The following is a 27,120-nucleotide window of genomic DNA, read 5'->3' on the forward strand; positions in this document are numbered from 1 at the left end:
GTCCGCCGGTGCTGGGATGCGACGCCCGTGCGGCGAGCCACCGCAACTGACGTGCATCTCGCGTGCGTGCGCGCACGCTTAGCCGAGCGACGGGAAGGCGCTCTGGTCCTCGAGGTTGACGCTGGCGCCGGCGTTGCCGCCACGGCCGCCGCGCGGGGCAGCAGCGCCACGCGGGCCGCCACGGCCGCCACGGGCGCCGCGCTCGGCGCCGCGGAACGAGCCACGCTCGCCGCCACGGAAGGCACCGCGCTCGCCGCCACGGCCGCCACGGCCACCGCGCGCACCGCCGCGGCCGCCGCGCTCGGCACCGCCGGCGGGCTGGTTGAACGTCTGCTCGATCTCGAGCACCTGCCGCTCCTTCTTCTCGCGCGTGCGCCGGGCAGTCTCCTGCGGATGGAGGTGTCAGCGACGGCGAGCGAGCCACGCCGGCAGTCGTCGAAGGGCCATGCCACGCCTTGCACGCATGCACCCGCAGTGCGGCGCTGCACGCTCCGCACAGGCATCTCCCATGCTTCTTACACTCGACTCACCTTCTCCTTGGCGGCCCAGAAGTCCGTGTTGCCCTCGCCCTTCACGACCTTCTGGCCGAGGCTCGAGTCGTCCGTCTCGGCCTCGCGCAGCGGCTTGGCGGCGGCGCTGAGCTGGGCGCGCTTGGCCTTCTGCTCGGCCAGGTAGTCGTCGTACGTCTTGGTGTTGTCCTCCTCCTCCTCCGGCACGGGCGCGACGGCGGGCGCTGCGGCGCCGGCAGCGGCATCGTCGCCGTTGGCAATGGCGGGCTGCGCGGCAGCCTCGGCGGTGGCCGCAGCGCCCTCGGCGGCGGCGTCGGCGACGGCGTTCTGCTCGGCGGCGAGCTCGCGCTTGCCGTCCTCGCCGCCCCAGCCCTGGCGCAGGTTCTTGTCCGTGTCGCTGGAGCACGCCGTCAGATGCAGGCCACGTCGCCCCACGCCCGCCGGCACTCACACACGGTCCGTCTGCGAGTGACGGTCAAAGGCACGGCCGCGGCCGCGCGGTGCGCCGCGGCCACGGCCACGGCTGTCGGAGCCACGAGCGGGGCCTGCAGGTGGAGGATGATGAGCACGGCCCGTGCAGCGACGCAAGTGCGAGTCCGGCATCGCGAGCCTAGCCCATCATGCTCGACATCGACGGCCCAGCAGCATAATCCCACGCCGTGGCTGGCACCGCACCACTCCACACGAGTCCACTCACGACGCTCTCCGCGCACATCGCGCTGCTGCGCCAGCTCGGCATCCTCGGGGCCGGCGTTGGCGGCGGGGGCAGCGCCGCGCTGGGCACCACCGCGGGCGCCGCCGCGGCCAGCACCGCGCTGGTTGGCGCCGCCGCGAGCAGCAGCAGGGGCCGGGGCGGCACCGCCGGCGCCGACGACGTTGCGCTTGGGCGCAGCGGCCGGGGCTGCAGCAGCAGCCGGGGCAGCGGCGGGCGCGGGCGACGGTCCGTCGTCATCTGGAAGCAGTCGCGGTGAGCCAGGTCTGAGAATGCACCGTGCTGCTGCACGCGACTCACCGCCCAGCAGCGCGAAGGGGTTTCTGCTTGCGACCGACATACTTGTGCGGCCGACTTTGGCGCGTCGGAGAAGCTATGCGCGTGTGAAGGGGTGCGACACGAAAGGAGGGTCGGACTGCAAGGCCGGCGACGTGTCAGTGGGAAAGACGGGCGGCAGCATGGCCTCGCGCCCGTCGCGCCTCTCGCTCGCTGCGCATGGCACGTCACCACAGCAGAGGGTGCAGCAGATGTGCGATGCGGCCTGTGCTGCTGCGAAGACGCCCAGCAGACGCAGCAGAGCGCCTGCTCGCGGCGAGACGGGCGAGCTTCGCTGTGCGAGCGTCGCGCGTGCAGAGCTTCGCCGCAGCTCGCTGGCTGGCGGTGCGAGGAGCGCATATGTGCGCGACGGCGAGGCGCGGCGGTGCGGGCGGGCGGCGGCGACTGACCAGGCTCAGACAGGCGAGCGGCTGAGGTGGAGCGGGGAGAGGGGTGCTAGGGCGGGACGCAGGCAGCCGCGGCGGGTGCGGAGCTGCCTGGCCCGCCAGCGACGACGGCGGCGGCGGCGCGCTGCGACCAGCTCAGAAGCCTCGGGCGAGGCGGCACGCGCCGCGGCGGCCCCGCCAGACATCAGACGCAGCGCCGCGCGCCAGCGCAGGCGCACGCCCCACGCGGCCAGCGCCAGGCCGGCCAGCGGGCGCGACGGCCGCATCATGCCGCACGCTCCCGCTCCCGCATTTGCGTGATGACGTCGCCGCCGCCTCACATGCTAGGCTCTCGAGCAAGCTACACTTCCACAGCGCAGCCGTTCCCTCAACTTGCTATTTCGTGTGCAGGATGTGGCGGCAGCAGCGTCTTGGAGATGCCGCTGTGCGGGCCAGGCGCGCGCGGGAGCGACTCTCAGCGCGCGGGTCGCCAGCTTTCGCCTTCTCGATGCTGCGCTGCTCAAGGGGCCGCGATGGTCGAGGGCCGCACTGCATGACAGCTGGCACCTGCAGCAGTCGCAGCCGTAGCTGCATGGTCCTCTTGAGCAACTCTCTTCATCGCAGTGCTGGAAGTAGATCTGCGGTGCGAGTTGCAGGGCTGAGCTTGCGACGGCGGACGCCAGGCAGCCTGTGTCGGGAAGAGACAGTCGAGTCGAGATGCGCGAGCAGGGCTCCGGCTGTGCCCCACCCAGCCAGCACGGCGTCTTCAGCCTCCTCTCCAAAGCCGGTCCTCACTGCATATCTCGCAGCCTGGAGTGCAGCGTCGTCTGTTGCCCTGTCTCTGAGGAGCAGCAGGGGTTACGTCGCTGGCGCGGGAACAGAGCGGGCGCACCACGTGACGCGTGCCCGCCGCAGCAGCCCTGCCGCGCGCCAGCCGTTCCCACGCAATGCCGCGGCTCTCAAAGGCGCCGCGCCCGCTCGAGCCTAGCCGTGGCGCTGACATCGCTGAGCTTCGGATGCCGCACGCTGGAGCATCGAGGTGTGCGTATGTGCATCGTTTTCAGCGGTGACGCGCAAGGCGCTGCCAAAGGGAGAGACGTGTGTGTGGTGGGTCGTCACTGAGAGAAGAAAAGGGGGGCGGGGATGGGGGACAGGGGCCAGGCGAGAGAGCGGAGCGGTCAAAAGGGGAGTGGGTGGGCGCCGGAGAGCGCGCGCCTAGTAGGCGCCAGCGGTGGCCGGGGCCTCGGCCACGGCGTCGCCCTCCTGCGGCGCCACCTCGGCGGCCGGCGGCGCAGCGACGGGCATGCGCGACTCGGACATGGGCTGCGCAATCGGCTGCTCCTCCTTGGGCTCGAGGATGGTGACCGCGTCGGGCAGCGGGAACGGCTTGCCGGTGCGGCCCTCCGGGTCCCAGCCCTGCATGCTGTGGCGCGACAGTGTGTGAGCATATGGGAGGGCACATGCCATGCAACGTCGCTCCATCTCGTCGCCGTCTCATCGCCACCCCTCGCCGTGGCCCTCTTCCCACATTGCACGTCGCAGCTACTCACATCTTGACCTTGATGCCCAGCACACCCTGCTTCATCAGCACGTGGCGCACGGCCTCGTCGACAAAGTCGCGGCACGGCTGGCCGGAGTGGATCATGAAGCCGTCGGTGAACTTCATCGACTTGGCACGCGCAGCACGCAGCTTGCCCGAGATGACGACCTCGCAGCCCTTGGCGCCGCTCTCCATGACGAAGCGCAGCACACCGTAGGCGGCGCGGCGCACGGCAAGGCCGCCGAGCAGCTTGTAGCGCAGGCTCTCGCACTGCGCAACGGCGTGCAGGCCGCGGTTCTGCACCTTCTCGGCGTAGAGCTCGAGCGAGTTGTCGGGGAACTTGAAGCGCTTCTGCACGAGCGCCGTGAGCTCGCGGATGCGGCGGCCCTTGTCGCCGAGCACCTCCTGCGTGTGCGTGGCGCGGATGATGATCTCGGTGCGCGCGTGGGTCACGCGGACCTCGCAGCCGGAGTAGCCCTCCTCGGAGAGCTCGCGCGTGAAGAACTCGCCGAGCTCGGCGGCGAACACACCGTCAGCCACGAACTGCGCGTGGGCGTTAGTGGCATGAATGTGGCGGCAGCATCGGCAGTGCGGCGCGCACCTTTCTGCGCTTGGAGATGTTCTGCGCCATGATGATTCTTGAGGGGAGGTGGTGGGGGTCGCGAGCCAGACGCGGCGGCGGCGAGGCAGCAGCTGCAGCCACGGTGCGCCGCGTGAGCGACTCTTTTGCGTTGGCGCGGCGTCTGGCAGGAGCGGCACGGCGGCAGGGCAGCAGCGCTGCACACCCGCAGCACCGCGCCGCTTCCTCTCGGCCGGCTGCGAAATCTGGCGCGCGCCGCCCAACACCCCTTCGCGCTTGGCAGCCTTCAGCCTCGTCCACCACACCCTCGAGGCGCGAAGTGAGTCCCCTCCCGCACCGCACGCAGCAGCAGCGCGAGCACGCGGCGATGAAGAGCGGCGCACATTACGCGCCTTTAAACTGGCACCTCTTATTGTCAGGCGGCCTGCCGCTATGGCGCACCCGCGACCACACTCGCACCCGCGTCGGCACGGCCGTCGATGCTCCTCACTCTGCATATCTGAGCCGTCTTTCTCTCGCTCGCTGCTGCTGCGCGTGCAATGCCGTGCACGTCGTACAAGCGCTGACACGCCTCGTCTCGCTTGCAGCTGCGACGTGTCTGCGGCAGGTCCTCGCGCGGCGGCGTGTCAATGTCATGCCTTCGCACTGCTTTCGTGTGCCGGGCCGCAGAGGATGGGCAGTCGGGGGTGCGACTGGGTCCGAGCCCACAGTAAGCCGTACCAGCCCACTTCCGCGTTCGCCTAGCGCGCTCGTGATGGGGCTCGGGCATCGCAGCCGGGGCACCGCCGTGCCGCCGCCCTCATCTGTGCGCGGGTGATGAATGTGTCCTCGTCGCTCTCCTCAGCTCTCTCGCTTCTCTCTGCGCTACCATCTGTCGCCGAGCCCTACCATCTCTCAACAACTCATGCCAGCCATGGTTTGCTTCTCGTCCGCCTCCTCGCGAGCACGACTGACTCCTAGCGCAGAAGAAACGCGAAGCGAGCGAGGAGGCGCACGACGTCGCTGCCAAGAGTGCCGTGCGTGCGCTCGCCATGTGGCTGCGGCCTGCTGCGTCTGACGCTTGCTGTCCAGGCATTCGACGACGACGCCGCGGTGGAGCTGAACTACGCCATCCGCAAGGTGATCACTGCGCACGCCAACGAAGTGAGCGCGCTGCCGCCGTTGGCCTCGCCGACACTGCGGGTACTCACCACCACTCTGTGCCCAGCTGTACGATCACGCGCCCTCGCTTGTGCAGTTCAGAGCCAAGGGCCGCATCCACCGCCACATTGGCACGCTCCTGGGCAGCGCCCGCGCCGGCGCAGAGGCGGGCCGCCGCTTCGAGGCCGACAAGAAGGCCGCTGCGGCGCCCGAGAAGAACTCGGCCACACCGAGCCCCAAGAAGGCCAAGCACGAGTGACGTGGATGTTGGCTGAAGCGACAATGAGAGATGAGCTCGTTCTGCCGACTGTGTGAGAGCTGCGCAAGGTGCTTGCTGCGGACTCGACGTGCGTCCGTCTGTCGTGCCTCACACACCCAGCATCGCAACCTCCAATCTCGTTCTTGCTCCAGCCTTGCGGTGTTCAAGTGACAGCGGAGCGCCTCTCTCTCTCTTGAGCGCTCAGCGTCCGCTCCGCTGGGTGGTGGAGCACGTCTTGAGGCGAGCGTGCATAGAGTCGCAGAGATGGCAGTCGTTGGTGAGCGGCGCCCGCGTGCCCACCAGCCGCCGGCCGCTGCGGACAATAGCAGCGCTCACAGCCGGCAGCGGCCGCTCCGCTTGTGGCTGAGCCGCCGCGAGCTACACTGCATCGCGATTCTCCAAGAGGCCGAGCGTGGCAGACCCTTGCCAGTCGGATGGGCGCTGCTGATGCTGCTGCCAGTGCGAGGCGAGGCGAGGCGAGCCGGCGGCACGCGCCTCGGCGCGGCAGAGGCGCTGCCGGCGGCATGCAGCGCGCCTCGGCAGCAGCGCCGAGCCGCGCGTGTTGGTGTCGTGTTGCTCTGCTCCTCCTCAAGCGCCAGCGTCCTTCTGGCCCCATGAGCACGGCACACGCCGCACCCGCAACCATGCATGGCCGTACTGACATCACACACGGCGCTTATGCACCGCAGAGCGTGATGTCGGGTCGCTGTCGTCGAAGGAAGGCGCACCTCATCTCGCACCCGCCGCCGCCGGCGCGCGCTCAAGCCGCCGGGGCGCCGACGCCACACAGCCGCAGCTCGCTCAGGAGTGGCGCCGCAGCCCCGAGGTCCGCAAAGAGGCCGCTCGGCAGGCTTTGCTCGAGCGACAGGGGCAGCACCCGTCTGTGGGCCAGATCTGGCAACAAAGGCCTCAGAAAAGGCCTCCTGCTCCGCACTTGATCTCGCAGTCAAGAGTCAGCGGCCTTCTTGTCCTCTCACCTCTCGCCCATCTCTCGCTTCTCTTCCACCTCTCGCTCTCGCTCTCGCTCTCTCGCTCAAGCACCACCACACTCCTTGCACCATGTCGCTCCTTCGTGCTCTTCTCTTCGTCGCCGTGCTGGCTGCCAGCGTCTTCGCACAGGCGTCCAATGACAACCCCGTGCGTCGCGCGTGACCTGCACTGCCTCGCCAGTGCTAATGCAGGCGGTCTTCTAGAATGGCAAGACGCTCTACGTCTCGGAGTGAGTGAGCAATCGCCCTGCGCACTTGGCGCTGCTGCTGACGACATCTACTCGGCAGCCCGCACTGCAACTCGTACCAGGTGCGCCTGCCCGAAGCTCACCATGCCCGCGCTGTGCTCACTGCCCCGTGCAGTGCCGTGTCAACTGGCGCCAGGGACAGGACGTGTTCGTCAAGTGCGTTCTGATGCTCTGCTACGGCTGCGCTCGCACGCTGACACCACTGCGATCACAGCTGGATCAATGCGCCGCGCGGCAAGCTCGACATTCAGCTCGCGCCCGAGTCGGACCAGAGTCTGCCAACGTGTGAGTGCAGCAGCACCACACTGCACTTGTCGGCAAATGCCTTACCTCTCGCGACGCTCAGACACGCTCGCGTCCAACATCGGCGCCGTGCACGGCAAGGCCACGGTGCGTGGCACGCAGACTCCCGTCGCTGCAGTCAGGACAGTGCTGATGCTTGCCGCTGCAGTGCAACAACGCCGGCACGGGCAAGCGCTGCGGCCGCTGGGACGGAAAGGTGCCCGCCGACGTGCGGCCAGGCGGTGAGTGCCTGTGTCGCTGCTTTGAGAGATGCACCTGCTGAGAGAGCACTTTCCGGCGCAGAGTACAGCATCGTCGTCAAGAGCCTCAGCAGCAACGCCGTCGGCTACACGGACGTCATCCGCGTGCGCGTCGCCAAGAAGGACCAGCGCCGCCGCCTGCCGGAGCAGCTCGACGACGACGTCGAGGCCTGAGCGTCACAGCACCAGCACTGTCCGACTCACATACCACCGCCTCATCACTCATCTAGACCCATCACTGCCGCTGCCCTTCTGCGCGCGCACCACATCACATCAAGACCAGCACCACCACCTCATTCGGATACGACGAGAAAAATGCATTAATGACCGCGAGCTTGGATGAGACGGGACGGGTGTGACAGATGAGGTGCGCATCAGAGTGCGAGAGGAGGAAGAAACGAGCGCGAAGAGCGCATGTGTGGGATGCTGAGCGAATGCAGTGGGCAGAAGAGACGCCGCTGTGTGGTGTGTAGGGTGCATGTGGAAGGATGCTGAGGTGCGCTTGGTCGGGCGCGATGGGCTGGGCTGAGGTGCGGAGAAGCCGCAGATGGACGCGAGGAGTGGCTCGCTGTGGGCTTCGGGTGGTGGGTCCGAGTATGGAGGGTGCAAGGCACTGACGTCGAGAGGCGAGACGTCGCCGAGCATGATGGCGCGAGTGGGCGCGTGGAGGCGCAGAGGAACGCAGGGAGCCGACGCAGCAAAGGCGCCGCTGCGCGTCCTGTCAGGCAGCCGTCGTCTGCTCGGCCTCGACGAGCGGCGACGAGGGCGCACCGGCAGCCGGCGGCGTGGTCTCGGCAGCGACGGCAGCGGCAGCGGCGGGTGCTAGCGGCTGCGATGAGGCGCGCGGCGAGGAGCGACGACGGTCGCCGTGGCTCGAGCGTCGCGGCGCACGCGTGCTGCTGCTGTTGTCGCGCGGCGGCAGGCCGAAGCCGAAGAGGGCACCGATCAGGCGGGCGTCCTCGTTCTGCTTGCGGCTCAGCAGCTTGGCGCCGCCCTCGGCCAGGTCGTGCGCCGAGCTGATGGACGAGGCCAGTGGCCGCACCGTGGCGATGCTGGTGGAGCTGTCGAACGAGTGCAGCGGCGGCCGGGTCGTGCCGGCAGCCTGGGCGGCAGCGTCACGCGTCATGCCCGTGCCCGGCGGCATGTCCTCGGCGAGCTGCGCCAGGGCGCCGTTGAGCTCTGTCCAGGAGCGGTGCTGCAGGCGCAGGGCGCCCAGCGAGAGCTCGGCATCGCCCGATGCCGACGTAGAGGCGCGGGCGCCAAAGGCGTCGCGCAGCCCGACGTCGTGACCACGCGTGGCCGAGCCGGCCTCCACGCGGGCGACGTAGGAGTTGAGCGGCGCAGCGGCGGAGAGGGCACTGCGAGAGTCGGCGCGCAGCGTGGCGACGGCGGTGCGCAGAGAGGACTGCACGTCCTGTAGGCGCCAAGAGCACGCATGAGCGGCCTGACAACAGCGAGACGCAGCAGCGAACACTCACGTTCAACGTCGCGAACCACTCCGTGGCCTTTGCCTCGAAGGCACGGACCCGCTCGGCGCCCGTGCCGACGGAGAGGATGTCGTCCTCTGCGCCGTCGTCGCCGAGCTGCTGCGTCGTCTGGGCGGTGCGCCGGTCGATGTCGGACGCGACGGAGACGAGCGTGGAGAGCGAGCCGGCAGCCTGCGAGAGGAGCGAGGCGAGGTGCTGCGGTGCCAGGTGTGAGCCCAAGCGACGGCAGAGAAGCGGCTTCGCCAGGCACTCACCTCGTCGCACTCCTTCAGACGGTCGATGGCGCGCTCCTTCTTCTCGTTGCTGGCGCGCCGGCGCTGCATCTCGGCGCGCTCGCTCTCGCTCGCCGCCGGGCTGGTGCTGCCGCTGGCGAGGCGCGGCGAGGGCGCCCGGCGCAGCACGTAGCTGCTGCCCTGCGCGCTGTTGCTGCGGCTGCTGCTGGCGCTGCCCGGCGCCGGCGGCGCGAGCGCGGCGCCCGCCGACGAGGTGGAGGAGCTGGCGTGCGCGTCCATGCTGGGCGTCGAGGTCAGCGGCGAGACGAGCGGCGAGCGCGGAGGGTGCGGAGTGAGAGGAGTAAGGAGGATGCGATGCTGGTGGGAGTGGCAGGCAGAGCAGCGGAGACGGCGCCGCCTTATGGGGGCTGCCGGGCGCAGCGGCAGCACGATGAGCACGAGGGGCGGAGTCTGGAAGCACGATGCAAGCGCAGCGGCGGCGGCGCGGCGGCGGCACGCGGCGGTGCAGCGCAGCGCATGCATCTCGCAGGCGCGACGTCGTTAAACTCGCACGCCTGCCAGCGGTGACAGGCGCTCCTGCAGCCGCCGCAGGGCGCCCGCGCCGTGCCGCACACATCAGCTGCTCGGTACACTCCACGCTGCGGCGAGCCAACATCAGGCAAGCGCAACAGCAAGGCGAGAGCCCGAGAGGGCAGCCAGAGTTTGGCGGCAGGGCGGCGCTGATGGCCTGCAGGGGCGGGCAGCGCCGCAGCGCAAGATGCGGCGCCGCCGCCGACGCCCGCACCGCGGCGCAAGCTCGGCCTCGGGCTCGGGCGCGACGCCGCACGGCACAGCGGCCGCCGCAGCGTCACAGAGGCTGGCAGCAAGCAGCGGCACCGCGATGGTCCTCTCGTGCCCCCATCTGATCCGCAGCCGCCATCGCCCGCACCGCACAAGCACGGCCTCCAAGCCTCTGACAGCAGCGGCATGTGCAGTGCGCAGGAAAGCGCGCCTCGCGGAGAGAGCGATGGCGGCTCTTGAGCGCGCTGTTCGCCCGCTGGTGACGCCACGGTCGCACCGCGGCAGGAGAGATGCTCGCGCCTCGCGCCTCTCCCCACGCCTGCGAGACGACCGCTCCCAGATTCCTTGCTGGGCCGCCGCCGTTGTGCCTGCCGCTGCTTGAGCCTCCGCAGGCCCGCAGCGTCAGGCTAAAAGCGTGCCTGGCACGGCGTCTGGCAGATGCAACGGCGAGCTCGCAGCTCGGCCTCGCCCTTTTTCCGCTGGAGGCGCATGCGGGCACGGCGCCTGCAGCGCGGGCGCGTGGGAGCAGCGTCGTATGAGCGGCGAGCGGCCGGCGACCCGCGCGCGTGCCGCTGCATGGGCCCCAGCACCAGGCCCTCGTCGCCGTCGCCGGCTTGCTGGTGAGCCCTGGACAGCCTTCGAGTCCCGCTGCTCTGCCAGCAATCACAGACGCAGGGTGCAGCGCCGCTGGCGTCAGCAGCTGGCATGCGCGGCGCCGAGGTATGGAGGCCGCTGCGTGCGAGTTGGCCGCGCTCCACCACCTCCTCCAAGTCCGCCCTCCTCGCCTGAACATCGGGGCGCAAGAGAGGCCGCGGCTGCTTGCTGGGGGCGCACCCGCTGCGACATGGCCGTTGCAGAGCTCCTGCATCTGCCGATTGCAGCAGGATGAATAGAAGCGTCGCACTGCCCGGCTCATCTTCGGCTGAGACGTGAGGCGCAGAGCGCGCAAGAGGCGCCCGCTCGCGCGCCTATGGCGTGTGGCAGAGGGCGGGCAGATCGCGGCGCTTCGGGCCGACCAGCGGCGGCGCGGCTGAAGCAGCGAAGGCGCGGCGGCACCGCTTCTTGCTCTGCTGCGCGCGCCCTCCCGCCGGCACCGCACGCATCGTCCGGAGATCTCGATGTGCGGCTCGCCATCGAGGGTGCGCCGCCGCGGCTTGCGCTGCGAGCACTGCTGGCTGCACGTTGCCGCAGCAAGGATATTTGCAACGCCCTGGGCGGCGCCTTCCCCGCATCAGGACGCGATGGTCGGCGACGCAGCTTGCTAGCGCAGCCTCGGGTCGCCTGTGCAGCTGCAGCTGGGGCCCAGGGTGTGGGGAGGGCTGGGCTCGCAGGAGACACCGCGTGCAGACGCCGGCCTGTCAAGCGGGCCTTGGACGCTGCCAAGGCGCTCCGACGCGCCTGCTCCCAGCCGCCAGGAGGCTGCCTCGATCAGGCAGCGAGGATCAGAGCTGGCGTCACGAGGCGGCGCCGAGCTGCAGGCGCACGCTCCGCAGCGCGGCGATCATGCGGCGCGCGCCGCACGACGCCTCTCTTCGGCCCGCGCCCGCGCCGCGATCGCAGCTGCTGCAGGCGCCTTCTCTGCGTGGCTGCGCTGCCATCGGGCGGAGTGTGGCGCCCATGACGGCGTGGCGAGCCTGCTGTGCATCGCACACCCCTCGTTCCGCTGCACGGCCGACGTCGGCGACATTTCACACACGTTCCGACACGCTGGTGCACATGCTGCAAATAACAGATTCCTGCGTCTTCCGACGGCTGCGGCGGAGAGATACATGCAGGGGCGCGCGTGCGGCTCGATGCGCCAGCTGTGGCGCAGAGCACACACTACTTGCTCTGTGAGAGGCGTGGAGGTGGGGATGCAGACGGAGCAAGAGATGGAGAGAACGAACGAATGACACGGCAAGAGATGCGGAACATGGATGGAAGCGCAGGCGATCTACGCCTACGCCGCCTGGCCCGTGGCGCCCTTGCGGTACGTGAAGGGCTGCGAGAGGAAGCTGTCGTAGTTCTTCGCCAGCTTGGCGTCGGTGAGCGCGCGCTGGGCGCGGATGAGGATGCGGTACGTGCCCTCAGGGACGGTCTGCGTCGCGCCCGTCTTGGCATCGTAGTAGCGGTCGCTGATGCGGTAGTTGACCTCGGGCAGCGAGGCGTCCTCCGTCGTGCGCGACGTCCAGCGCTCCGAGACGAAGCGGCCGAGCGTTGCGGCGTCGGTGAACAGCGGGCCCTGCTGCTGCTGCGGCGGCTGCGCGGGCGTCGTGCTGTTCGACGGCGGCGCCGGAGGCTTGCCGGGGCCGTTGCTCGGCGGCGTCGGGCCCTTGCCGGGGCCGTTGGACGGCGGTGTCGGACCCTTGCCGGGTGCGCCCTTGGACGGGCCGTCCTTGGGCGGAGCAGGTGCCGCCGGACCGGCCTTGACCTCGGCAGCGGCGGCGGCGCGTGCGGCGTGCAGCGCACGCTCGTGGCGGCTGCGGCGGCGCACGAGGCGGTCGACGGGGTCGAGCAGGCTGCGGCGGGCGCTGGCGCTGTGCGTGATCGTCGGCTGGAACGTGCTGTTCTCGGCCACGAGGGAGATGTCGAGCAGCGGCGAGCCGTACGTGTAGCGCAGCCACACGAACGGCTGCGCGCCGGGCGCCGAGAGGTCGAACTCGAGCTTGTCGGCGGCCGTGAACGTCTTGTTCTGGTTCGAGAGCAGCGCCGGCAGCGGGTAGTCCTCAAAGTACGACGACGAGTCGAGCACGGGGCGCGCGGCGACGCTGGCCGCCAGGCCCATGTACGGCACCGTCACGGTGCTGCCGTCCTTCTCGCCGCGCGCAATGACGGCGCCCGAGTAGAGCGGCAGCGTGTCCTGGTTCGTCGCCGGCGCCGTGAAGGTGACGAGCACCTTGCCCGACTGGCCGGGCGCCAGCACGAGCGTCGGCGGCAGGAACGTGGCCGTGGCCGCGTCGCCGCCGAGCGGCACGGGGAAGATGTTGAAGTAGGTGTAGCCGGCGACGCTGTTGTTGGCCGTGATGGCCGTGCCGGCAGGCTCGTGCACGAGCGTGTACTTGTTCAGCTCCTTGCCCGTGTTGCGGATTGTAATCGTCTGCGCGCCCTGGAAGTTGGCCGTGTCGTTGAGCGCCAGCTGGCCGGGCGTCACCGTCGTCGTGCCGAACACGGCGTTGTACGTGTTGATGAGGCCCGAGCCCGTGCGGCCGACAGAGGCCGTGGGCGCGCCCGAGGCCTTGGACTCGGGGATCTTCGACGACGAGGCCTGCAGGCGCGAGCGCAGCTGCGCCGTCGAGAGCTTGCCCTTGCCGGCGTTGGCCATGATCTGCGCGACGGAGCCCGAGATGAACGGCGCGGCCATGCTGGTGCCGCTGATGATCGAGTAGCTGCCGAGCGCGCGCGGCCACGTCGAGAGGATGTTGCCGCCGGGCGCAGCGACGTGCGGCGCGTAGTCGAGCTCGTTGGACGGGCCGAAGTTGGTGAAGGAGCTCAGCAGGCCGCCGTCGACGGTGTTGGGCACCGTGAGCGCGGCGCCGGCCTCGAAGGTGATCGTCGGGTTCTGGCCGGCGGCAAAGGCCTGCTGCAGCTTGATGGCGTCGTCGCGCAGCAGCGTCGCCGCCTGCTGGCCCTTGATGGCGCTGACGTACGTGATGGCCGCCGGAGGCGGCGTGTTGCCGACGAGCACGACCTTGCCGCCCTTGGCGGCGATGTTCTGGAACTTGGTGACGAAGGTGCAGGTGCCGCGGAAGACGAGGACGACCTTGTCGCTCAGGTCCGGCGTGCTGTCGGGCAGCGGCGAGCAGCCGTCGTTGGCGACGGGCGTCGTGGTGAGCGCGTAGAGCGGCAGCGTCGGGTTGTCGAGCTTGAACGGCTGGCTCGTGAGCACGGTGAGCTGCGTGAAGCCGGGCACGTTGTTGACCTTGGCCTCGTAGCCCGTCAGCTCCGTGTTCTGCACGGCGGCAACGTTGATGCCGGCCGACGTCGTGCCGGGCGACGAGCCGAAGAAGGCGCCGCTCGAGCCCGAGTTGCCGGCCGAGATGACGACGGGCACGCCGTAGCTCGAGATGCGCGAGGCGACGAGCGACGTGGGCGCTTGGGCCCAGCCCTGCGGACCGCCAATTGAGATGCTGATGATGTCGACACCGTCGGTGAAGGCGCGGCTCATGCCGGCAATGAGCACGTCGTCAGTCGTCGAGGTGCGCTCGCCGCAGCCAAAGACGCGGAACATCTTGCCCTTGGCCTCGGGCACGACGCCGGTGAAGCCGAGCGTCTTGTCGTTGGCGATGATGGTGCCCATGACGTGCGTGCCGTGGCCGCTGCCCTCGCAGTCGGCGAAGGGGTCGCTGTCCGGCACGGGCACCGAGTCGTCGGCGCCCGTGTATGCGTCGCCCACGAGGTCGTAGCCGCCGACGATCTGGCACTCGGCGTCGCCGAAGCAGCGCGTGCCGGCGGCGCGGCCGCCGTTGAGCGCCGGGTGCGTGTAGTCGATGCCCGTGTCGAGCACGCCGACGGTGATGCCCTTGCCGAAGAGGCCGAGCGCGTGCAGCTTGTCGACGCCCGTCATGACGTGCGGCGCAAACGTGTCGTTGCGCGTCGGGCTGGTGCCGCCGGTGCTGGCGCTGACGAACGAGTCGGCTGCCGTGCTCGCCTCGAAGGCGGCCGGGCGGTAGCGGCGCAGCGGGTACACGGCACGCACGCCCTGCGCGCTCTGCAGCGCCGCCACGTCGTCGGGGTTGTCGAGGCGCAGGCTCATGCCGACGAAGATGCGCGGGTCGGTGAAGTCGCGGCGGTGGTCGTACTTGATGCCGCCGCGCGGCGCCCGGCGCAGCAGCTCGCGGAAGGCGGCGTGCGGCGAGACGTCGCGCTTGCCGAAGGTGGCCGACTTGACGTTGTCGTTCGACTCAAACTCGACCTGCAGGAGAGAGGTGTCAGTGCGAGACAGCGCAGGACAGCGAGCACGACGCACCAGGTAGCCGCCCGTGACGAAGCTGTCGTCGGCGGCCGCCGCGATGGCCTCCGGCACGGCGCCGGACGAGCGCTGGTTGTCGGTGGAAGCCGCGACGGGGCCCAGCGGGCTGTATGCCTCGGGACCGGCGAGGTCGGGATTGGAGACGAGGCCGCGCGCCGACACGGCGGGCGACGCCGCGGCCAGCAGCGCGAGGAGCGGCAGCGAGAACTTCATGGTGGTGGAGCTGTGTGGGTCTGAAGGAGAGTCGACAGCGAGGCAGCGCTGCGGCTGATGGGGAACACACTTGGCGGGCGCCTTGAGGGCGGTGGGATACGGCTGCGGGGGAGAGGAAGGAGAGCGAGCGTCTGAGGAATCGGGGCTGCGACGACGAGCGAGGCGTGCTCTATATAGGCGTCGAGGGCGGCGTGGCCGGTCGTGCCCCCTGGGCAGAGATGAGGCGCCGTGCGGCGTCGCTGCACGGCAGCCGCTGCGCAGCATCTACGCGGCGCAGGCGCCCAACGCGCGTCCCAGCCGCCGCAGCATCGCCGCGCTGCGCCCGATAACGCAGCCAGCGACAGCAGGTGGGCACTAGTCGAGTGCCTGGCTGGCGACGCTTGCGTAGGCTGCGCTGTTCGGCCGCCGCGGGCAGCGAGGTGCCATGCGAGAGGGGGTGCAGGCGCAGGCGCAGCGGAGCGGGCGCGAGAGTCTCTCTGCGCCGCCGCGCCGCGCCGCTGCCGCTGCGCCGTGGCGGCACTCTTGGCGGCGCGCGCACGGACTTGCCCCTCTGCGCCCTCGCTGCCGGCGGCCGGCGCCTGTCTGGCACTTGCGAAGGCTGCGCATGATTGCATCAAATGCCGCACCAGCCGCGGCAGGCGGGCCGGAGCATGCGAATGTGCGGATGCTGCACGCCGCGCGGGCGTACGAGCAGCGACGGGGCAAGTCCGTGGGTGCGAGGAGAGCGGAGGGAAGAGCGGCGCTAGAACGCGCTCTGCAGACACGCGAAGGCGACCACGCGCCGCTGCCTCGGCCATCCGCCGCAGCAGCAGGCGCGCCTCCTCCCATGACGGCCCATCTGCATCGCTATCGCAGCTCGCCTCGCCGCCGCTCACTCGCTCTCGCGCCACCTCCTTTGTCAGACTGCGCCCTCGGGCATTGCGTGCCAAAGCGTGAGCGATAGCCGTCTCGGCCCTCCAAGGAGGCGCCTGACCACCGATGACCACCACGCATCACATCACGAGACGAGCTTGCTTGATGACTTGCGTCAGCGGTGCTCATCAGCCGGCAGCTCTGATGCGCAGCCCGCCCAGCGAGCCGCGAAGCGCCCACCATCGAACACGCAGCGCCTCCAGACCGAGAGAGAGGAGGTGATGCGGCGTGCTCGTCGTCGCCGCCTCTCGCTCGCTCTTCCCATCTCCGCGCGCTAGCAAGCGCACGCTAACGCGGGACGTGCGGCAGGGTGCAGGTCGCAGGATGCGCCGCTCGGCCTCGGCGCCGAAGAGCGCGCGAGATGCGCGCGTCGCGGTGGCTGACGCGCTCGCGTGCTCGCCGCGTGCTCGCGAATGCGAGATGCTCCTCGGCCGGTGACTGCTCCGCTGCCCCTGGGGGTGCATTCCTCATGGGCAGCGCCAGGCGCGCAGCGCTCCTACTCCTCGTGCAGCCCATGATATCTCCCTCTCGCACCGGAGGCACGCCCGCCACGCCCGTCGCATGCCGTGCGGCGCTCCCACTCCGCAACGACGCTAGAAGAAAGTGTGTGGCACACCTCTGCAGGCCGCACCCTTGCGCATTCATGCTCCCGCTGCTCGGCTTTGCTGCTCGTGTGCCAACGACACTTCCCGCGGAGCGGACGGCGAGAAAGGGCCGCCAACGATGCATGGCCTGCAGGCGAGGGTGCCGCTACCCCACACTTACCTCTCGCTGGTCCTTCGCCCTCATCCCAGCAGCTCCGCCGCTCCGGCAGCCGGCCCGCCTTCCCGCCGGCTCGTGTCTTCTCAGCTGGCCAATCGGCACCGTCCTCTCAGCTCCGCAATCCGAGCGGCTATCCTGCGCAGTGCGCGCCCGAGCGTGTTGCGCCGTCGCCCCTCGCAGCAGAGAGGAACAGAAGGGTTGCAGCTCCGCCTGCACTGAGTGTTGCTTTGTCTCGCGCACGACCTCGCTGACTCTCGCACCTCGCTGTTGGATGTCGCAGGGCCCGGCGTCCTGCTCGGCTCGCGAAGGAAGCCAGATGTGCGTCTCAGCGTTCATGCGCGCGCGGCAAGCTTCCCTCGCGCCCGGGCGACAGACCGCGGCGCCCGTGTCCGTCTTTCCCTCTGCGAGGCAAGCAGGACATGTCACGCGAGAGAAGCATCAAGGCTCCTGATTATGGAGGGAAAAGAAGGCAAGCCTGCCTGTCGCACGTCACGCTGTGGCGCGATGAGGAATGCGAGCCTGCTGCGACGGCCCCACGCGATGCGGCCCAGAGGGAGACGCGTCGGCGCCATCGCAACGGCGCTCAGTGCCTTCCTGTGGGCGCCGCAAGACGTGATCGCCGCATCCAGTCTCGGAGACGATCAGCACACAGCATCACAGCTTAGGCGAGGCTGCAATAAGAGCAGCTCCGAGGGTGTGCGGGGCAAAAAGAAGCGCATGCGCAGGGCCAGACCCGCAAAGTGCAAAAAGAATTCGACAACAGCAGTATTCGAAACTGCGCGGGAAATCCCATTTGCTACCAGTAGATCTGGTTCGAAGTTAATTCGAGGCAAACGCCTTAACCGCTCGGCCATGTTGCCCTTAGTTCATGTCAGCGGCTTGGACTGTTGCGTACATAAACGTGTAGCAAAACAAGCTGAGATGCCAGCTCGAGCGCCGCATGCTTCTTCACGCTCCGCAGGCAGACGCTCTGCCTCCTCCACCTTCGACCTTCATCTCCCCCCACACGCCATGGCCAGCGCAGATCCCGAGGCGCGCGCCGCCGTGCTCGTCGAGGAGCTCGAGGTGCTGCAGTCGATCTACGTCGACGAGCTCGAGCGTGCGTGTGGCCAGCCTGCGGTGTCGGCCGGTCTCACAGCGAGCTCACTCGCTCCTCTCAGTCGTCGATCCGGACAACGAGTCGCTGCGCATCCGGGTAGAGGCGGAAGAGGGCACCTACAGCGCCGAGAGCGAGCGTGCGTAACATGCGCAGGTACGCAGCTCTCATCTGCGCCCATGCTGACGCCCGGCGCAACAGCCATCGTGCTCTCGCTGCTCATCACCTACTCGCCCAACTACCCCGACGAGGCGCCCGAGATGGCCGTCGAGCTGCTGGAGGGCGAGTTCGACGATGACGGGCTGAGAGAGATGGAGCGGGAGCTGCAGGGCGTGGTGAGTGCATGGCGAAGATCACAGGCGGTCAGAGGACGCAGCGTGCGCCCGCAGGCGAGAGCATCGAGCACGCATGCGCTGTCTCTGAAACAGGGAGGGCGCCCTACGAAGACGCGAGCCTCGTGAGGGAAGCGAAGCGGCGCTTCAGGCATGAGCGCGGCTTCGGAGCAGTGCAGTCTGCGGATGGAGACAACTGTCTGGCCGCGCAGCACGTTCGACCGCCCTCCACCAGCCAGCCTCTGATCTCTTTCCATCAGGCGGAAGAGTCGCTCGGCATGGCGATGGTCTTCACCCTCGCTTCACATCTGCGGGACGCCCTCACGAACTATCTGCAGCGCGAGAAGGAGGCAAAGGCAGCGGAGGAGGCAAGGCGGAGAGACGCAGAGATCGAGGTGAGTTGCGCTGCTGTGACCAAGAGGCTGGACGCCGGGAGATGCCGAGAGCAGTGCCGGCATGCTGCACCCCTGCGAAGGTCAACGAGCCTGGCCGTCCGAGTCGCAGAGCGCATTCAGCTTCGGTCTGCTTGGAGTCAAGGGTGCCCTGCCTCGCTGGCCAAAGACTCGGTCTTGATCAATGGCATGCGGCTGGCATGCGCTGCTCTCTCACACCGGGTACCGAGCACTCTTGTGCAGCCTGAAGTCTTCATTGCATGTCCATTGCTGACTCAAGTTGCGCAGGCCGAGGCAGAAAAGTTCCGCGGCACAGCCGTGACACCCGAGCGTTTCGCCGCCTGGCGGGTTGCGTTCGAAAAGGAGATGGCTGCTGCGGCCGCCAAGGCCGAGGAGGAGCGGATCCGCCGGGAATACAAGACGGCAAAGGTGCGTCTCTCCAGTGCCATGGGATAGCAGACAGCTGATTGTGCATCGCAGGAGCGGGAAGAGTACCGCAAGCTGCAACAGCGGCCGACCGGCAAGGAGCTGTTCCAGAAGGGCGGCCTGCACTCCGACAAGAGCCTCGACCACGACGACGAGGCGGGTGCCGAGGGCGAAGAGCTGGACCTCTCGCAGTTCGGCTCGCGCGAGGAGCGGGAGAAGCTGCGGCGGGAAGAGGTCGAGAAGGAGGAGCGGGAGCGGGAGCAGAAGCTGCGGGAGGGCCTCGAGAGCGACGAGGAATAGACGCCGTCATGCACAGCTGGGGCGCACATCGTGGGATGGCTTGATGGGCATGCTTGCTCGTGAGACTGCAGCGTCGCGAGACTGCATTCGGCACAATGGCAGAGGACCTCGCCGCTCCTCGTACTCATGCTATCGCTCGCGAATCGGCCAGTCTCCTGAGCTCTCAAGAGCCGGCAGATGCCGCCGCTGCCCGGCTCGCGGTGCACGGGCGCACTTGATGAGCATGCCGCCGCCGCCGACTCGAGACTACGACACTGGGGCCCTGCCGGGCTGGCGTGCCCTCCTCTCGGCTTGCGGTCAGCGGGCGACACAGTGCCGGACGTGCGGCTGTGGGGCAAGCTGGGCGAAGCCAGTGTGGAGAAGCGAGCTACACTCCTTCCGCACTTTCTCTGATGAAGCAAGCGCTGCTCGATCCTCCGCACCTCCACCACCCTACTGCTCACTCTTGCCTCACTTCGTCACAATGCCGCCGAAGCAGGACCCTAGCACGCCTGTCAAGGTACATTCGCTGCTCATCGCCTGGTCGCTCGCGCTGACCTGCGTGGCCCCAAGCGTGGCTCCTCGCCCGCAGCGCGCGCTGGAGCCAGCGGCGGTGCACTGCCAGCTTCGAACAAGGTACGCCAGACGCTTGGCGTCGCGTTGCCGCACTCTTACTGAGCTGACGCTGCGTCCGCAGGACTTCGGCGATGAGGAATTCGAGAAGCTGGCCTACGCCATGATGTGAGTCGCTCGGCCTGTGTCGAGAGCCACGCTGACGAGGCACCTCGATAGGAAAGTAGCGACGAGCCATGTGAGCGGTGCGACGACACTGCTCAAGCCAGCCGCTGACTTGACAATGCAAGATGGCCGCAATCTTCGAGGCCTCGCCGTAAGTGTCTTCGGCTAGGCGTGCAGAGTCGACTCGAGCTGATGGGCGAGGACAGCGAGCTGCTACCGTGGAAGCCCAAGGGGCGTCTCAACGACAAGGTGCGCCTCGTGCCTGTCGCCTACTTCTGCTCGCTCTCCCTGATGCGCTCCTGTTGCGGCACAGGTGAAGCAGTTCTGCATGTCGGGCCGCGGCGGCCAAGCCGGCGTGGCGCGCTTCTACGAGGAGAGCAAGGGCGTCAAAAAGCGCACCGTCACGTCGTCCGCCACGCCGTCGCCCAAGAAGGCGAAGAAGGAGGAGGCCGCGGAGTCGGACTAGGAATGCGGATGCTGCAGGCATCGCACTTGGCGGAGAAGAGAGCAGACGGACGAGGTGCGGGCGAATGGGATATGATCATTCGTCCTCCTCCATCGCGTACTCGTCCTCCTCCATGCCCTGCACTGGCTCGGTGCCCTGCCACCACGACACCAGCCCCATGCCCTGCGACGCTATTGATCCCTGTCACTGTCGTCAGCCGGCGTCTCTCACTCCATGCACAGCGGTGCAACTCACCGTGATGCGATATGGGCTCGTCTTCTTCGTGTCGTCTCCCTCCGTCACGATGCTCGCATTGGCGCCTGGTGGCCCCGGTCCGCCCACCGCCGCGCTCTGCACTGGTCCAGGCTCGGGCTCCTCGAAGATGTCGTCTTCGACCGTTAGCCGGATGGGCTCGCCCGCATCAAGGTACATGCGCTCGTCGGGCGACGAGAGGAGCGGGTCGGCGGCCACCTCGGGCGAGGCTTCAAAGAGCCAAAACCACGCTTGCTCGGCGTGGTCGCTGCGAGGGACAGCGTCAGTGCGAGCGAGCATCGCAGGACAGGCGGCACGCACAAGGCACTTGGTGTCGGCATGAGATGCGAGGGAATGTAGATGTCGTCGAAGAAGCCCAGTGACACTGGTGCAGCGAGAGGTGGTCAGCAGCCAAACGACGCTCGCGCAAGGCCGCCGATGGCGCTGGGCCACCCGTTCTCCCTGACAGCACACTCACCCCGTATCCCGATCTCATCCGAGCCCATGATCTTCCCCACGAGCACCTCTCCAGCAAACGGACGGAACACGACTAGCCGGAACGTGGCTGGCGTGTGAAGACAGGTCAGCATGATAGTGTGAGGCGCTCTTGGCGTCGGAAGCCTGCGCAGGAGTCGCGGCTGCCCCGATCATGGCCGCGCCTGTGGCAACGACAAGCTTCGTTGAGGCAGACTGATGCTTCGTCACTCGTACGGCGGCCTCGCTCATGCGCGTCGCAACGTAGCAGCTCTGAAGAACGCAGCAGCTCTAAACACCGGCAGCGGCCGCGGCAAGCAAGCAGCCATGTGCGCCCTCGAAATCACCATCCAGCCAGAGTCGTGGCGGAGACCATCGAGAGATACGTACTGCCTTTGCACACCTGGGCTGGTCCGCATCCCGAGGCGGCAGTCACCCACAGCACGCGCCGAGCAGCAGGCCTAGTCCTGCGTTCTGAGTAGCTGCATGCTGCCTGCCCTCACCCGAGCAGCCGCCCCGCCTCGCACGATCCACGGCCATTCACGCCACCTCTACTCACCACGGAACCACAGCCCACCCTCGCCGCCGCGCACACGCCCCTCCTCGACGTCGAGAAAGTCCCAGAGGGCGACGGCGAGGCCCTCGCCGATGAGCACACGGTTCGAGTACTTAGCATGCACGGCGGCGGAGAGGGCCTGTGCGCGCTGCAGGCCGAACGAGGCCGGGTGGATCTGAAGCACGTCGGAGAGGACGGAGATGTGGAACATGGCTGCTGCGCCTGCGTCGGGCACGGGCGGTGGTGGAGGAGAGGAAGCAAGCTGGACGAGCTCCAGACGTGGGCAAAAGTCGAGGCGGCGTGCCGCGTGCCCGACTTCCGCGCGCTCCCACGCCCACCGCCCAGCCCGCACCTCGACGTGCTTCGCGCGCCCGCACAGGCCAGCAACCTGGACGCACCACGACCACCACCACACCCGCCCCTCCTCAGCCAGCTCCTTCCTCCCTTCCGCCCGTCCGGCCACGAGCGCGCCGCAGCATGGCGCCGCCGCCGCCGTCGCCGCTGCTCGCCGTGCTGCTCACCGTCGAGTCGTACCGCGGCGCCACGCTCGTCTTCCGCTGGCCGCCGGCGCCGTCGCTCTTCAAGCGCCATTCGCGAGTCACCTACTGGCGCGGCGGCGGCGGCGGCGGCGATGCAGCGTCGAACGCAGCGAACGGCGCTCGCGGCGGAAGAAGCCGTGCGACGTCTGGCGGCGCCGCTGGGCCGCACGCCGCTGCGCCCGCGTCGGCGTGGGACATGGCGCGCGACCGCGCTATGCGCGAGGAGCAGGGCGGCAGCGCGACGGACACGAGCGCCAGCGACGACGCCTTCAGCGGCGCTTCGGACCTCGACGTCGACTTTGACGCCGATGACGGCGACGCCGACACGGATGCGCGCAGCGCCACCGACGACGGCACCGGCGCCGGCGACGATGACGCCAGCGTCTCGTCGGACCTCGGCCCTGTGCCGCCGCCCTCATCGTTCCGCAGCCGTCTGGGCTCCTCGTCTCTGCTGGCCGGGCCTGGCTCGGGAGGCGGCCGCTCGCGCTCGCGTCCGGCGCCGCTGCGCGACCCCACCGCTGTGCCGCCTTCCACCGACCGAGCGGCTGCGTCGGCATCTCGCACGCGGCGGGCGCGGCGTGCCTACGACAGCTATCTGGGCTACGAAGAGACCTTCCTGGCGCAGCTCCTCTCGCCGCGTCCCGACGGCTGCCATCGCAAGTTCGAGCTAGTTGTGGACGACATTGCCTTCGTCGGGCATCCCGTGTGCGTTGGCGCAGACGGCCGCTGGGACACCGCGCCGCAGGGCGACGGACCTGTCGCCGATGAGCCGTCCGGGCCCCGCGGTCGCGCCGGCGCTCCGCGCTCTGCCGCTTCGCGTGCTTCGTCCCCAGCAGGTCTGGGCAGGATGAGCGCCGCGGCGCAAGCTGGTCTAGCTGCCGGCGGTAGCAGCAGTGCAAGCAGCAGCAGTAGCAACAGCCGCGGCGTGTCCGCCTTTCACCTCGTGCTCGTCCTCGACCGACCCGACCCGACGGCGGGCACGCCGCAGCTGGACATCAGCGCCTGGTGCCGCCTGTACCACGATGCGGTGGCGTTCAAGCTCACTGCGGCACTGTGGGAGGAGGAGCGTCGCGACTCGTACGTCAGTCGTGAAAGCGCGCGATTGGCCGCACTCAAGGAGACGGCGCGGGATCGAGGTGGGTGCTGTCCATTTGCGCATGCCTAGTATTGATCGTCGGTCTTCGTGCTGCTGACCCTCGTGCTCCTCCATCGCAGGGGACACGTTTAAGTCCTATCTGGCCACTTCTCTGCGGACCTCGTCTCTCGCGCGCCTGATGCGTGCGCTGCAGACGTCTCTCGCACAAGGCGCCAACGCCTTCGTCTCGGTCAACGACAACATCGATGCACACCTGCAGCTGCCGCCGATTCTGCGCGATCCCGCACGCCTGAGCCGCATGCGCGAGGTGGAGACGTGCCTCGACTTCAACGATCCGCTCCTCGCTCCCGGCGCGGGCGGCCGCTGGGCCGGCAGCAGCGACCCATGGGAAGAGGCCACCCGCACGACGGGTCCGATGCTCTTGCCGTGGAAGACTCTGCTCGTCTTCGGGCGCGGCCATGACCGACGGCAACTCGGCAGCAGCAGCCACAGCAGCGACGAAGATGACCCGGAGGACGACGAGGACGACAGTGATGGTGCTCGCGAAGGCGGGATCGAGGTCTGGGCGCGGCGCTTCACCAATCTGCTCAAGCCGACGCTCTCGGGCATTCCCACGTCAGTCTGGCCGCGAGAGACGCCTTTTGGGAGCATCTATGCTGACTTTCCGCACCGCGCAGCTTTGCTGAGCTCGCCGACCTGCTGGGGTGGGACCTGCACGACGACGTGTACCCGATGGTGCGGCATCTCATCTACTACCGCGAGGCGCGCGTCGTCGACGTGCCCCGCGTCCACAGCACCTACGCCGTCTCGCCTCTCTTCGATCTTGGAGAGTGAGTGCCCGCGCCGCTTGAAGACGGCTCTCCGCACTCACACGTTGCGCCCACAGTCTGCGCTTCTTGGCACATGGCTGGCACCGCTCCTTTCCCACGCTTCCGTCGCTGCCAGTGTTTCTTGCCATGCTCTCAGCCTCGCTGCGGCCGTTCGCAGTACACTTCAGCCGTGCTGAGCGCCAGACGGCGCTCGATGCGCTAGTCTGGCTGCTGCGACACGATGTCGTGGTGCAGATGCATGTGCGCTTGCGCCTCATCGCCACCGAGGCGGTGAAGCGGACCGCTGCGCGCAAACGTGCAGAAGAGCGTGCGGCACGGCGCGAGCGTCGCATACTGGCTGAGCAGCGTCGCATCAAGCGAGACCAAAGACGTGCAGCAGCAGTCAGAGAGGCAGCGAATGCTCGCGCCGCAGCGGAGAATCGCGGAGCGGGCCCTGGCCTGACTGCCAGCGAAGGCACGGTGCCTCGAGGTCGCAGTCGCGAACGCGAGGCGACGATCATGGCAGCGCCTCAACAGCCCAGACTGGTCGAAACGAGGGACAAGTCACGAACATCTTCCTTCGCCGGCTCAAGCAATGCGCACTCGCCGTCGACGCGTGTGACGGGCACCAATGTGACGTCGCGGTCGTCCGAGCTGCATTTCGAACGGCGCAAGGTGCTGCGCTCCCGCTCGCCTTCGATGCTCTTCTCGCGACAGACGCTCGGCGCAGGAAGCCTCACCGCTGCACCATCCTCTCTGTCAAGGCCAGGCACGCCACGCGGCCGCGCGGCCAGCTTGCGCGAGGATGTGGGGCCGGACGTTCTGGACAGCTCGGCGCCGGGTAGTCACGCTGGCAACGGCTTCGCTGCAGCCCAAGGCGCCGGGTCCAGCCGCCGGCGCTTGTCACGCTCCCCGAGCCGCGCGCGCATGAGAGTGACTGGCTTCGGCGACACGGAGGAGGTCCATGTCGAAGACAACGTGGATTCTCAGCCTGTCGAGTCGAGGCAGACCTCCCGGCCGCAACACTTCGGCACCGCCGATGCCGCTGCGACTCTCCTCTCGCGACCGCGCACTGCCGCTGCACCCGGCTCCGCCGAAGCACCATCGCTCGGGAGCGGAAGCGGCGGCGACAGCCTACTCGGCAGCGGCAGCGGCGGTGGCGGAAGCGGCGGAGCGCGGCGCAGCCAGCTGGGCACGGAGAACCTCTCGGACGATCCGCGACGCCTCAGCCTCGTCGGAGAGGACGGCGAGGAGGACGTGCGCGTCGAGCATCCAGTGGCAGTCTCTGTGGATCTCACCGACGACCTGCTTGCCGACTCTGTGCTGTCCGACGACTCGCGCTCGTCGCGAGCCATCGACCAGGACGCAGACGACGCCGAGCGCGAAGAGGCCGACTCGGAGATCAACGAGTGGGAGTGGGACCCCGTCGCCAGCATCATCGCCGAGCCGTCGCGCGCGAGCGGTGAGGAGAACGAGTGGATCACCGCGATGGTGGAGGGTCACGAGCCGTGGCTCGTCAATCGTCTGTTCTCGTGAGTGCATCGCCCGACGGCACGTCCTTGCAGATCCACCAATGCTCATGCATACCCCGCCAGGCTGCTGCCTTACCTCAACGGCCGGCACACCATCGACGAGATCGTCTACCGCGAGGAGATGCGGCGCCGCGAGCTGCGGGCGCTGCTCGGCGCGTTCAAGGACGACGTGCTCACATTTGTACATCCCTGAACCCGCAATGTGACGCGATGGCGACGCGCGCTCTGCTCCGCATGCGCCCACGCTGTTGAGCGGGCTCCTTGCGCTTGCAGCATGCTCGCAGCATGCCAGACACGGGCCGAGGCCTTGCGCACATTTGTCATTGTTGTGCGCGTGTCCCACGCCAGCCGCAGCTCTACAGACGTTCGCGACAGCGCTCCTACTCGGATGTCTGGACGTCCTCCTTCGGCTGCTGCTCGGCGACAGGGCGCAGCGAGCGTTCGAGGGTCAGCAGTGACCGACAGTTGGCGCTCGGAGCACGGCAGGCTGGCGGATGCGTGACTCACCTTGAAGAAACGCCGTCTCCTCTCATCCCGCTCCTCCCGCCAGCCGCGGCTTCCAACGGGCACGTGGTCGCTGTCGGCGTCACCCGAGCGCCCAACTGCATCGAGCAGCGACGGCCGCTTGTTCGAGCCAGTGAGCGATGCACCTGCCTCATCGAACACGCCGAGGAGCAGTGCGAGACCGGCACTGGCGCCGAAGAGGGTCGGGATCGAGCGCGCTGCAGACGGCCGAGTATCAGCTTTTCGCTCCACACGGATCTGCTCGTCAGCGGCACAGAGGACGTGCCAGTTGCGGCTGACAGGCCTTGAAGCAAGGCACGGAGCAGATCTTCCACGCATTGCACCAGGTGCCAAGCACGCGTCTCTTCCTGCACGCCAGCTCGGCTCTGCAAGATCGCAGGCTCCCTGCATAGAAGGCGCCATGAAGCTCCCGGCCGGCCTTAGACCCAGCGCGTGTGTGATCATGCTCAAGGGCCGACAACATCAGAAGCCGCCAATGCTGCGTGTACCGCACGCTGCTTTCCAGGCAGGCTCCGCACAGCACTGCGATTCTCGAGTCCAGCCCAGATGCGACACTCACCGCGCGCGCCGACAACGAGGCCGGCGGCCGCACCGCCGATGGCCGTGTTCCAGGCGTCGTTGCGCTGGCGCACGTTTGCGCTCATCGACTCGGCGAAGGAGAAGGCGCCGCCGAGGGCGGTGAAGAAGGCAATCGTGCCGCCGGTGCGCGTCACGACGCCGAGGGCGCCGGCACGGTGCGTCTGCAGCGAGTTCTGCACGGCCGAGATGAGGACGCCGGCGGCGCCCGTCGTCGCCGCGCCGCTCATCATGGCGGCGAGGGCGGAGCGCTGCTCGAACGCCTCGGGCAGCTCGGCGGGGTTGGAGATCGGCGGCGCCATGTCGGAGAGACGGGCAGGCAGACGATCGGACTGGGCGCGGTGTGGAGGATGGATGAGGTGCAGAAGCAAGTCGGCGCGGCCAAGAAGCAACGAGCTTGCCGGCCGGCGCCGACGGCAGCGCCAGCGAGCGCCGCTCCGCCGCGCCGCGGCGCGCGACGATCGCTCCCGCCTCGCGGTGCGCGCGTGCATGCGTGGC

General features: G+C 68.7%; 13 protein-coding genes and 1 non-coding gene across 14 annotated transcripts; 7 read left to right on the top strand and 7 right to left on the bottom strand.

Annotated features, from left to right (window-relative positions):
- Nucleotides 1–292: 292 nt before the first annotated feature.
- On the bottom strand, nucleotides 293–1,251 carry FA09DRAFT_330175 (hypothetical protein). Its single transcript, XM_025742496.1, has 2 exons — nucleotides 961–1,251; nucleotides 293–906 (listed from the first exon to the last, which is right to left on the bottom strand). Exons 1-2 carry the CDS (start codon nucleotides 1,110–1,112, stop codon nucleotides 516–518), a joined length of 543 nt encoding a protein of 180 aa, XP_025598293.1. The 5' UTR covers nucleotides 1,113–1,251; the 3' UTR covers nucleotides 293–515.
- A 1,014-nt stretch (nucleotides 1,252–2,265) lies between these two features.
- FA09DRAFT_36073 (hypothetical protein) lies at nucleotides 2,266–3,144 on the top strand. Its single transcript, XM_025745264.1, has one exon. The coding sequence runs from the start codon at nucleotides 2,335–2,337 to the stop codon at nucleotides 2,908–2,910; it is 576 nt and encodes a 191-aa protein (XP_025598294.1). The 5' UTR covers nucleotides 2,266–2,334; the 3' UTR covers nucleotides 2,911–3,144.
- Nucleotides 3,055–4,111, bottom strand: FA09DRAFT_330177 (putative 40S ribosomal protein S3). Its single transcript, XM_025742497.1, has 3 exons — nucleotides 4,064–4,111; nucleotides 3,473–4,005; nucleotides 3,055–3,345 (listed from the first exon to the last, which is right to left on the bottom strand). The coding sequence occupies exons 1-3, from the start codon at nucleotides 4,091–4,093 to the stop codon at nucleotides 3,138–3,140; spliced, it is 771 nt and encodes a 256-aa protein (XP_025598295.1). The 5' UTR covers nucleotides 4,094–4,111; the 3' UTR covers nucleotides 3,055–3,137.
- A 233-nt stretch (nucleotides 4,112–4,344) lies between these two features.
- FA09DRAFT_36341 (hypothetical protein) lies at nucleotides 4,345–4,966 on the top strand. The gene has a single exon (XM_025745587.1). The coding sequence runs from the start codon at nucleotides 4,410–4,412 to the stop codon at nucleotides 4,857–4,859; it is 450 nt and encodes a 149-aa protein (XP_025598296.1). The 5' UTR covers nucleotides 4,345–4,409; the 3' UTR covers nucleotides 4,860–4,966.
- Nucleotides 4,947–5,441, top strand: FA09DRAFT_338983 (hypothetical protein; the record flags this gene model as incomplete). The annotated part of the gene is made up of 4 exons (XM_025744162.1): nucleotides 4,947–4,958; nucleotides 5,008–5,058; nucleotides 5,114–5,185; nucleotides 5,250–5,441. 4 exons carry the CDS (start codon nucleotides 4,947–4,949, stop codon nucleotides 5,439–5,441), a joined length of 327 nt encoding a protein of 108 aa, XP_025598297.1.
- A 1,059-nt stretch (nucleotides 5,442–6,500) lies between these two features.
- On the top strand, nucleotides 6,501–7,394 carry FA09DRAFT_338984 (hypothetical protein; the record flags this gene model as incomplete). The annotated part of the gene is made up of 8 exons (XM_025744163.1): nucleotides 6,501–6,578; nucleotides 6,635–6,660; nucleotides 6,719–6,740; nucleotides 6,794–6,834; nucleotides 6,893–6,963; nucleotides 7,025–7,068; nucleotides 7,130–7,202; nucleotides 7,264–7,394. The coding sequence occupies 8 exons, from the start codon at nucleotides 6,501–6,503 to the stop codon at nucleotides 7,392–7,394; spliced, it is 486 nt and encodes a 161-aa protein (XP_025598298.1).
- Nucleotides 7,395–7,518: 124 nt separating this feature from the next.
- Nucleotides 7,519–9,381, bottom strand: FA09DRAFT_360815 (hypothetical protein). Its single transcript, XM_025745274.1, has 3 exons — nucleotides 8,962–9,381; nucleotides 8,699–8,902; nucleotides 7,519–8,634 (listed from the first exon to the last, which is right to left on the bottom strand). Exons 1-3 carry the CDS (start codon nucleotides 9,217–9,219, stop codon nucleotides 7,942–7,944), a joined length of 1,155 nt encoding a protein of 384 aa, XP_025598299.1. The 5' UTR covers nucleotides 9,220–9,381; the 3' UTR covers nucleotides 7,519–7,941.
- Nucleotides 9,382–11,659: 2,278 nt separating this feature from the next.
- FA09DRAFT_334381 (subtilisin-like protein) lies at nucleotides 11,660–14,881 on the bottom strand (the record flags this gene model as incomplete). Its single annotated transcript, XM_025743726.1, has 2 exons — nucleotides 11,660–14,611; nucleotides 14,666–14,881. 2 exons carry the CDS (start codon nucleotides 14,879–14,881, stop codon nucleotides 11,660–11,662), a joined length of 3,168 nt encoding a protein of 1,055 aa, XP_025598300.1.
- Nucleotides 14,882–17,309: 2,428 nt separating this feature from the next.
- FA09DRAFT_t30 lies at nucleotides 17,310–17,415 on the bottom strand. The gene has a single exon. It is a non-coding gene; the product is annotated as a tRNA-Ser (tRNA).
- A 440-nt stretch (nucleotides 17,416–17,855) lies between these two features.
- On the top strand, nucleotides 17,856–19,125 carry FA09DRAFT_330181 (hypothetical protein). Its single transcript, XM_025742498.1, has 3 exons — nucleotides 17,856–18,378; nucleotides 18,664–18,804; nucleotides 18,856–19,125. Exons 1-3 carry the CDS (start codon nucleotides 17,995–17,997, stop codon nucleotides 19,099–19,101), a joined length of 771 nt encoding a protein of 256 aa, XP_025598301.1. The 5' UTR covers nucleotides 17,856–17,994; the 3' UTR covers nucleotides 19,102–19,125.
- A 580-nt stretch (nucleotides 19,126–19,705) lies between these two features.
- On the top strand, nucleotides 19,706–20,375 carry FA09DRAFT_346146 (hypothetical protein). Its single transcript, XM_025744732.1, has 5 exons — nucleotides 19,706–19,821; nucleotides 19,873–19,891; nucleotides 19,944–19,969; nucleotides 20,025–20,067; nucleotides 20,132–20,375. Exons 1-5 carry the CDS (start codon nucleotides 19,817–19,819, stop codon nucleotides 20,282–20,284), a joined length of 246 nt encoding a protein of 81 aa, XP_025598302.1. The 5' UTR covers nucleotides 19,706–19,816; the 3' UTR covers nucleotides 20,285–20,375.
- Nucleotides 20,353–21,790, bottom strand: FA09DRAFT_330183 (hypothetical protein). The gene is made up of 5 exons (XM_025742499.1): nucleotides 21,549–21,790; nucleotides 20,994–21,080; nucleotides 20,837–20,900; nucleotides 20,519–20,783; nucleotides 20,353–20,464 (listed from the first exon to the last, which is right to left on the bottom strand). The coding sequence occupies exons 1-5, from the start codon at nucleotides 21,754–21,756 to the stop codon at nucleotides 20,360–20,362; spliced, it is 729 nt and encodes a 242-aa protein (XP_025598303.1). The 5' UTR covers nucleotides 21,757–21,790; the 3' UTR covers nucleotides 20,353–20,359.
- A 155-nt stretch (nucleotides 21,791–21,945) lies between these two features.
- Nucleotides 21,946–26,057, top strand: FA09DRAFT_330184 (hypothetical protein). The gene is made up of 6 exons (XM_025742500.1): nucleotides 21,946–23,220; nucleotides 23,300–23,795; nucleotides 23,858–24,010; nucleotides 24,067–25,521; nucleotides 25,585–25,941; nucleotides 26,036–26,057. Exons 1-5 carry the CDS (start codon nucleotides 22,023–22,025, stop codon nucleotides 25,712–25,714), a joined length of 3,432 nt encoding a protein of 1,143 aa, XP_025598304.1. The 5' UTR covers nucleotides 21,946–22,022; the 3' UTR covers nucleotides 25,715–25,941; nucleotides 26,036–26,057.
- FA09DRAFT_330186 (hypothetical protein) lies at nucleotides 25,896–26,932 on the bottom strand. The gene is made up of 3 exons (XM_025742501.1): nucleotides 26,606–26,932; nucleotides 26,029–26,243; nucleotides 25,896–25,934 (listed from the first exon to the last, which is right to left on the bottom strand). Exons 1-3 carry the CDS (start codon nucleotides 26,922–26,924, stop codon nucleotides 25,902–25,904), a joined length of 567 nt encoding a protein of 188 aa, XP_025598305.1. The 5' UTR covers nucleotides 26,925–26,932; the 3' UTR covers nucleotides 25,896–25,901.
- Between the last annotated feature and the right edge of the window lie 188 nt (nucleotides 26,933–27,120).

The sequence above is a fragment of the Tilletiopsis washingtonensis genome (genome assembly GCF_003144115.1).
Source record: "Tilletiopsis washingtonensis strain MCA 4186 unplaced genomic scaffold FA09scaffold_11, whole genome shotgun sequence".
Lineage (NCBI taxonomy): Eukaryota > Fungi > Basidiomycota > Exobasidiomycetes > Entylomatales > Tilletiopsis > Tilletiopsis washingtonensis.

Excerpts from the sequence above, each read along its gene's own strand:
- FA09DRAFT_330175 (XM_025742496.1), bottom strand. The coding sequence starts at position 1,112 with ATGCCGGACTCGCACTTGCGTCGCTGCACGGGCCGTGCTCATCATCCT. Across the intron at positions 907-960 it reads CACTCGCAGACGGACCGTGT|CGACACGGACAAGAACCTGC; the intron begins GTGAGTGCCGGC and ends GGCGTGCTCCAG.
- FA09DRAFT_36073 (XM_025745264.1), top strand. The coding sequence starts at position 2,335 with ATGTGGCGGCAGCAGCGTCTTGGAGATGCCGCTGTGCGGGCCAGGCGC.
- FA09DRAFT_330177 (XM_025742497.1), bottom strand. The coding sequence starts at position 4,093 with ATGGCGCAGAACATCTCCAAGCGCAGAAAG. Across the intron at positions 4,006-4,063 it reads ACATCTCCAAGCGCAGAAAG|TTCGTGGCTGACGGTGTGTT; the intron begins GTGCGCGCCGCA and ends GCCCACGCGCAG. Across the intron at positions 3,346-3,472 it reads CTGGGCATCAAGGTCAAGAT|CATGCAGGGCTGGGACCCGG; the intron begins GTGAGTAGCTGC and ends GTCGCGCCACAG.
- FA09DRAFT_36341 (XM_025745587.1), top strand. The coding sequence starts at position 4,410 with ATGAAGAGCGGCGCACATTACGCGCCTTTAAACTGGCACCTCTTATTG.
- FA09DRAFT_360815 (XM_025745274.1), bottom strand. The coding sequence starts at position 9,219 with ATGGACGCGCACGCCAGCTCCTCCACCTCGTCGGCGGGCGCCGCGCTC. Across the intron at positions 8,903-8,961 it reads GTCTGAAGGAGTGCGACGAG|CACCTCGCCTCGCTCCTCTC; the intron begins GTGAGTGCCTGG and ends CTGGCACCGCAG. Across the intron at positions 8,635-8,698 it reads AGTGGTTCGCGACGTTGAAC|GACGTGCAGTCCTCTCTGCG; the intron begins GTGAGTGTTCGC and ends TGGCGCCTACAG.
- FA09DRAFT_330181 (XM_025742498.1), top strand. The coding sequence starts at position 17,995 with ATGGCGAAGATCACAGGCGGTCAGAGGACGCAGCGTGCGCCCGCAGGC. Across the intron at positions 18,379-18,663 it reads GGAGAGACGCAGAGATCGAG|GCCGAGGCAGAAAAGTTCCG; the intron begins GTGAGTTGCGCT and ends CAAGTTGCGCAG. Across the intron at positions 18,805-18,855 it reads GGGAATACAAGACGGCAAAG|GAGCGGGAAGAGTACCGCAA; the intron begins GTGCGTCTCTCC and ends TGTGCATCGCAG.
- FA09DRAFT_346146 (XM_025744732.1), top strand. Across the intron at positions 19,970-20,024 it reads GCAATCTTCGAGGCCTCGCC|CGAGCTGCTACCGTGGAAGC; the intron begins GTAAGTGTCTTC and ends GGGCGAGGACAG. Across the intron at positions 20,068-20,131 it reads AGGGGCGTCTCAACGACAAG|GTGAAGCAGTTCTGCATGTC; the intron begins GTGCGCCTCGTG and ends GTTGCGGCACAG.
- FA09DRAFT_330183 (XM_025742499.1), bottom strand. The coding sequence starts at position 21,756 with ATGTTCCACATCTCCGTCCTCTCCGACGTGCTTCAGATCCACCCGGCC. Across the intron at positions 21,081-21,548 it reads GGGTGGGCTGTGGTTCCGTG|CCACGTTCCGGCTAGTCGTG; the intron begins GTGAGTAGAGGT and ends TTCACACGCCAG. Across the intron at positions 20,784-20,836 it reads ATGCCGACACCAAGTGCCTT|CGACCACGCCGAGCAAGCGT; the intron begins GTGCGTGCCGCC and ends TGTCCCTCGCAG.
- FA09DRAFT_330184 (XM_025742500.1), top strand. The coding sequence starts at position 22,023 with ATGGCGCCGCCGCCGCCGTCGCCGCTGCTCGCCGTGCTGCTCACCGTC. Across the intron at positions 23,221-23,299 it reads GGAGACGGCGCGGGATCGAG|GGGACACGTTTAAGTCCTAT; the intron begins GTGGGTGCTGTC and ends CCTCCATCGCAG. Across the intron at positions 23,796-23,857 it reads ACGCTCTCGGGCATTCCCAC|CTTTGCTGAGCTCGCCGACC; the intron begins GTCAGTCTGGCC and ends CGCACCGCGCAG.
- FA09DRAFT_330186 (XM_025742501.1), bottom strand. The coding sequence starts at position 26,924 with ATGGCGCCGCCGATCTCCAACCCCGCCGAGCTGCCCGAGGCGTTCGAG. Across the intron at positions 26,244-26,605 it reads CCTCGTTGTCGGCGCGCGCG|CGCGCTCGATCCCGACCCTC; the intron begins GTGAGTGTCGCA and ends GGCCGTCTGCAG. Across the intron at positions 25,935-26,028 it reads GGAGACGGCGTTTCTTCAAG|CAGCCGAAGGAGGACGTCCA; the intron begins GTGAGTCACGCA and ends GTCGCCGAGCAG.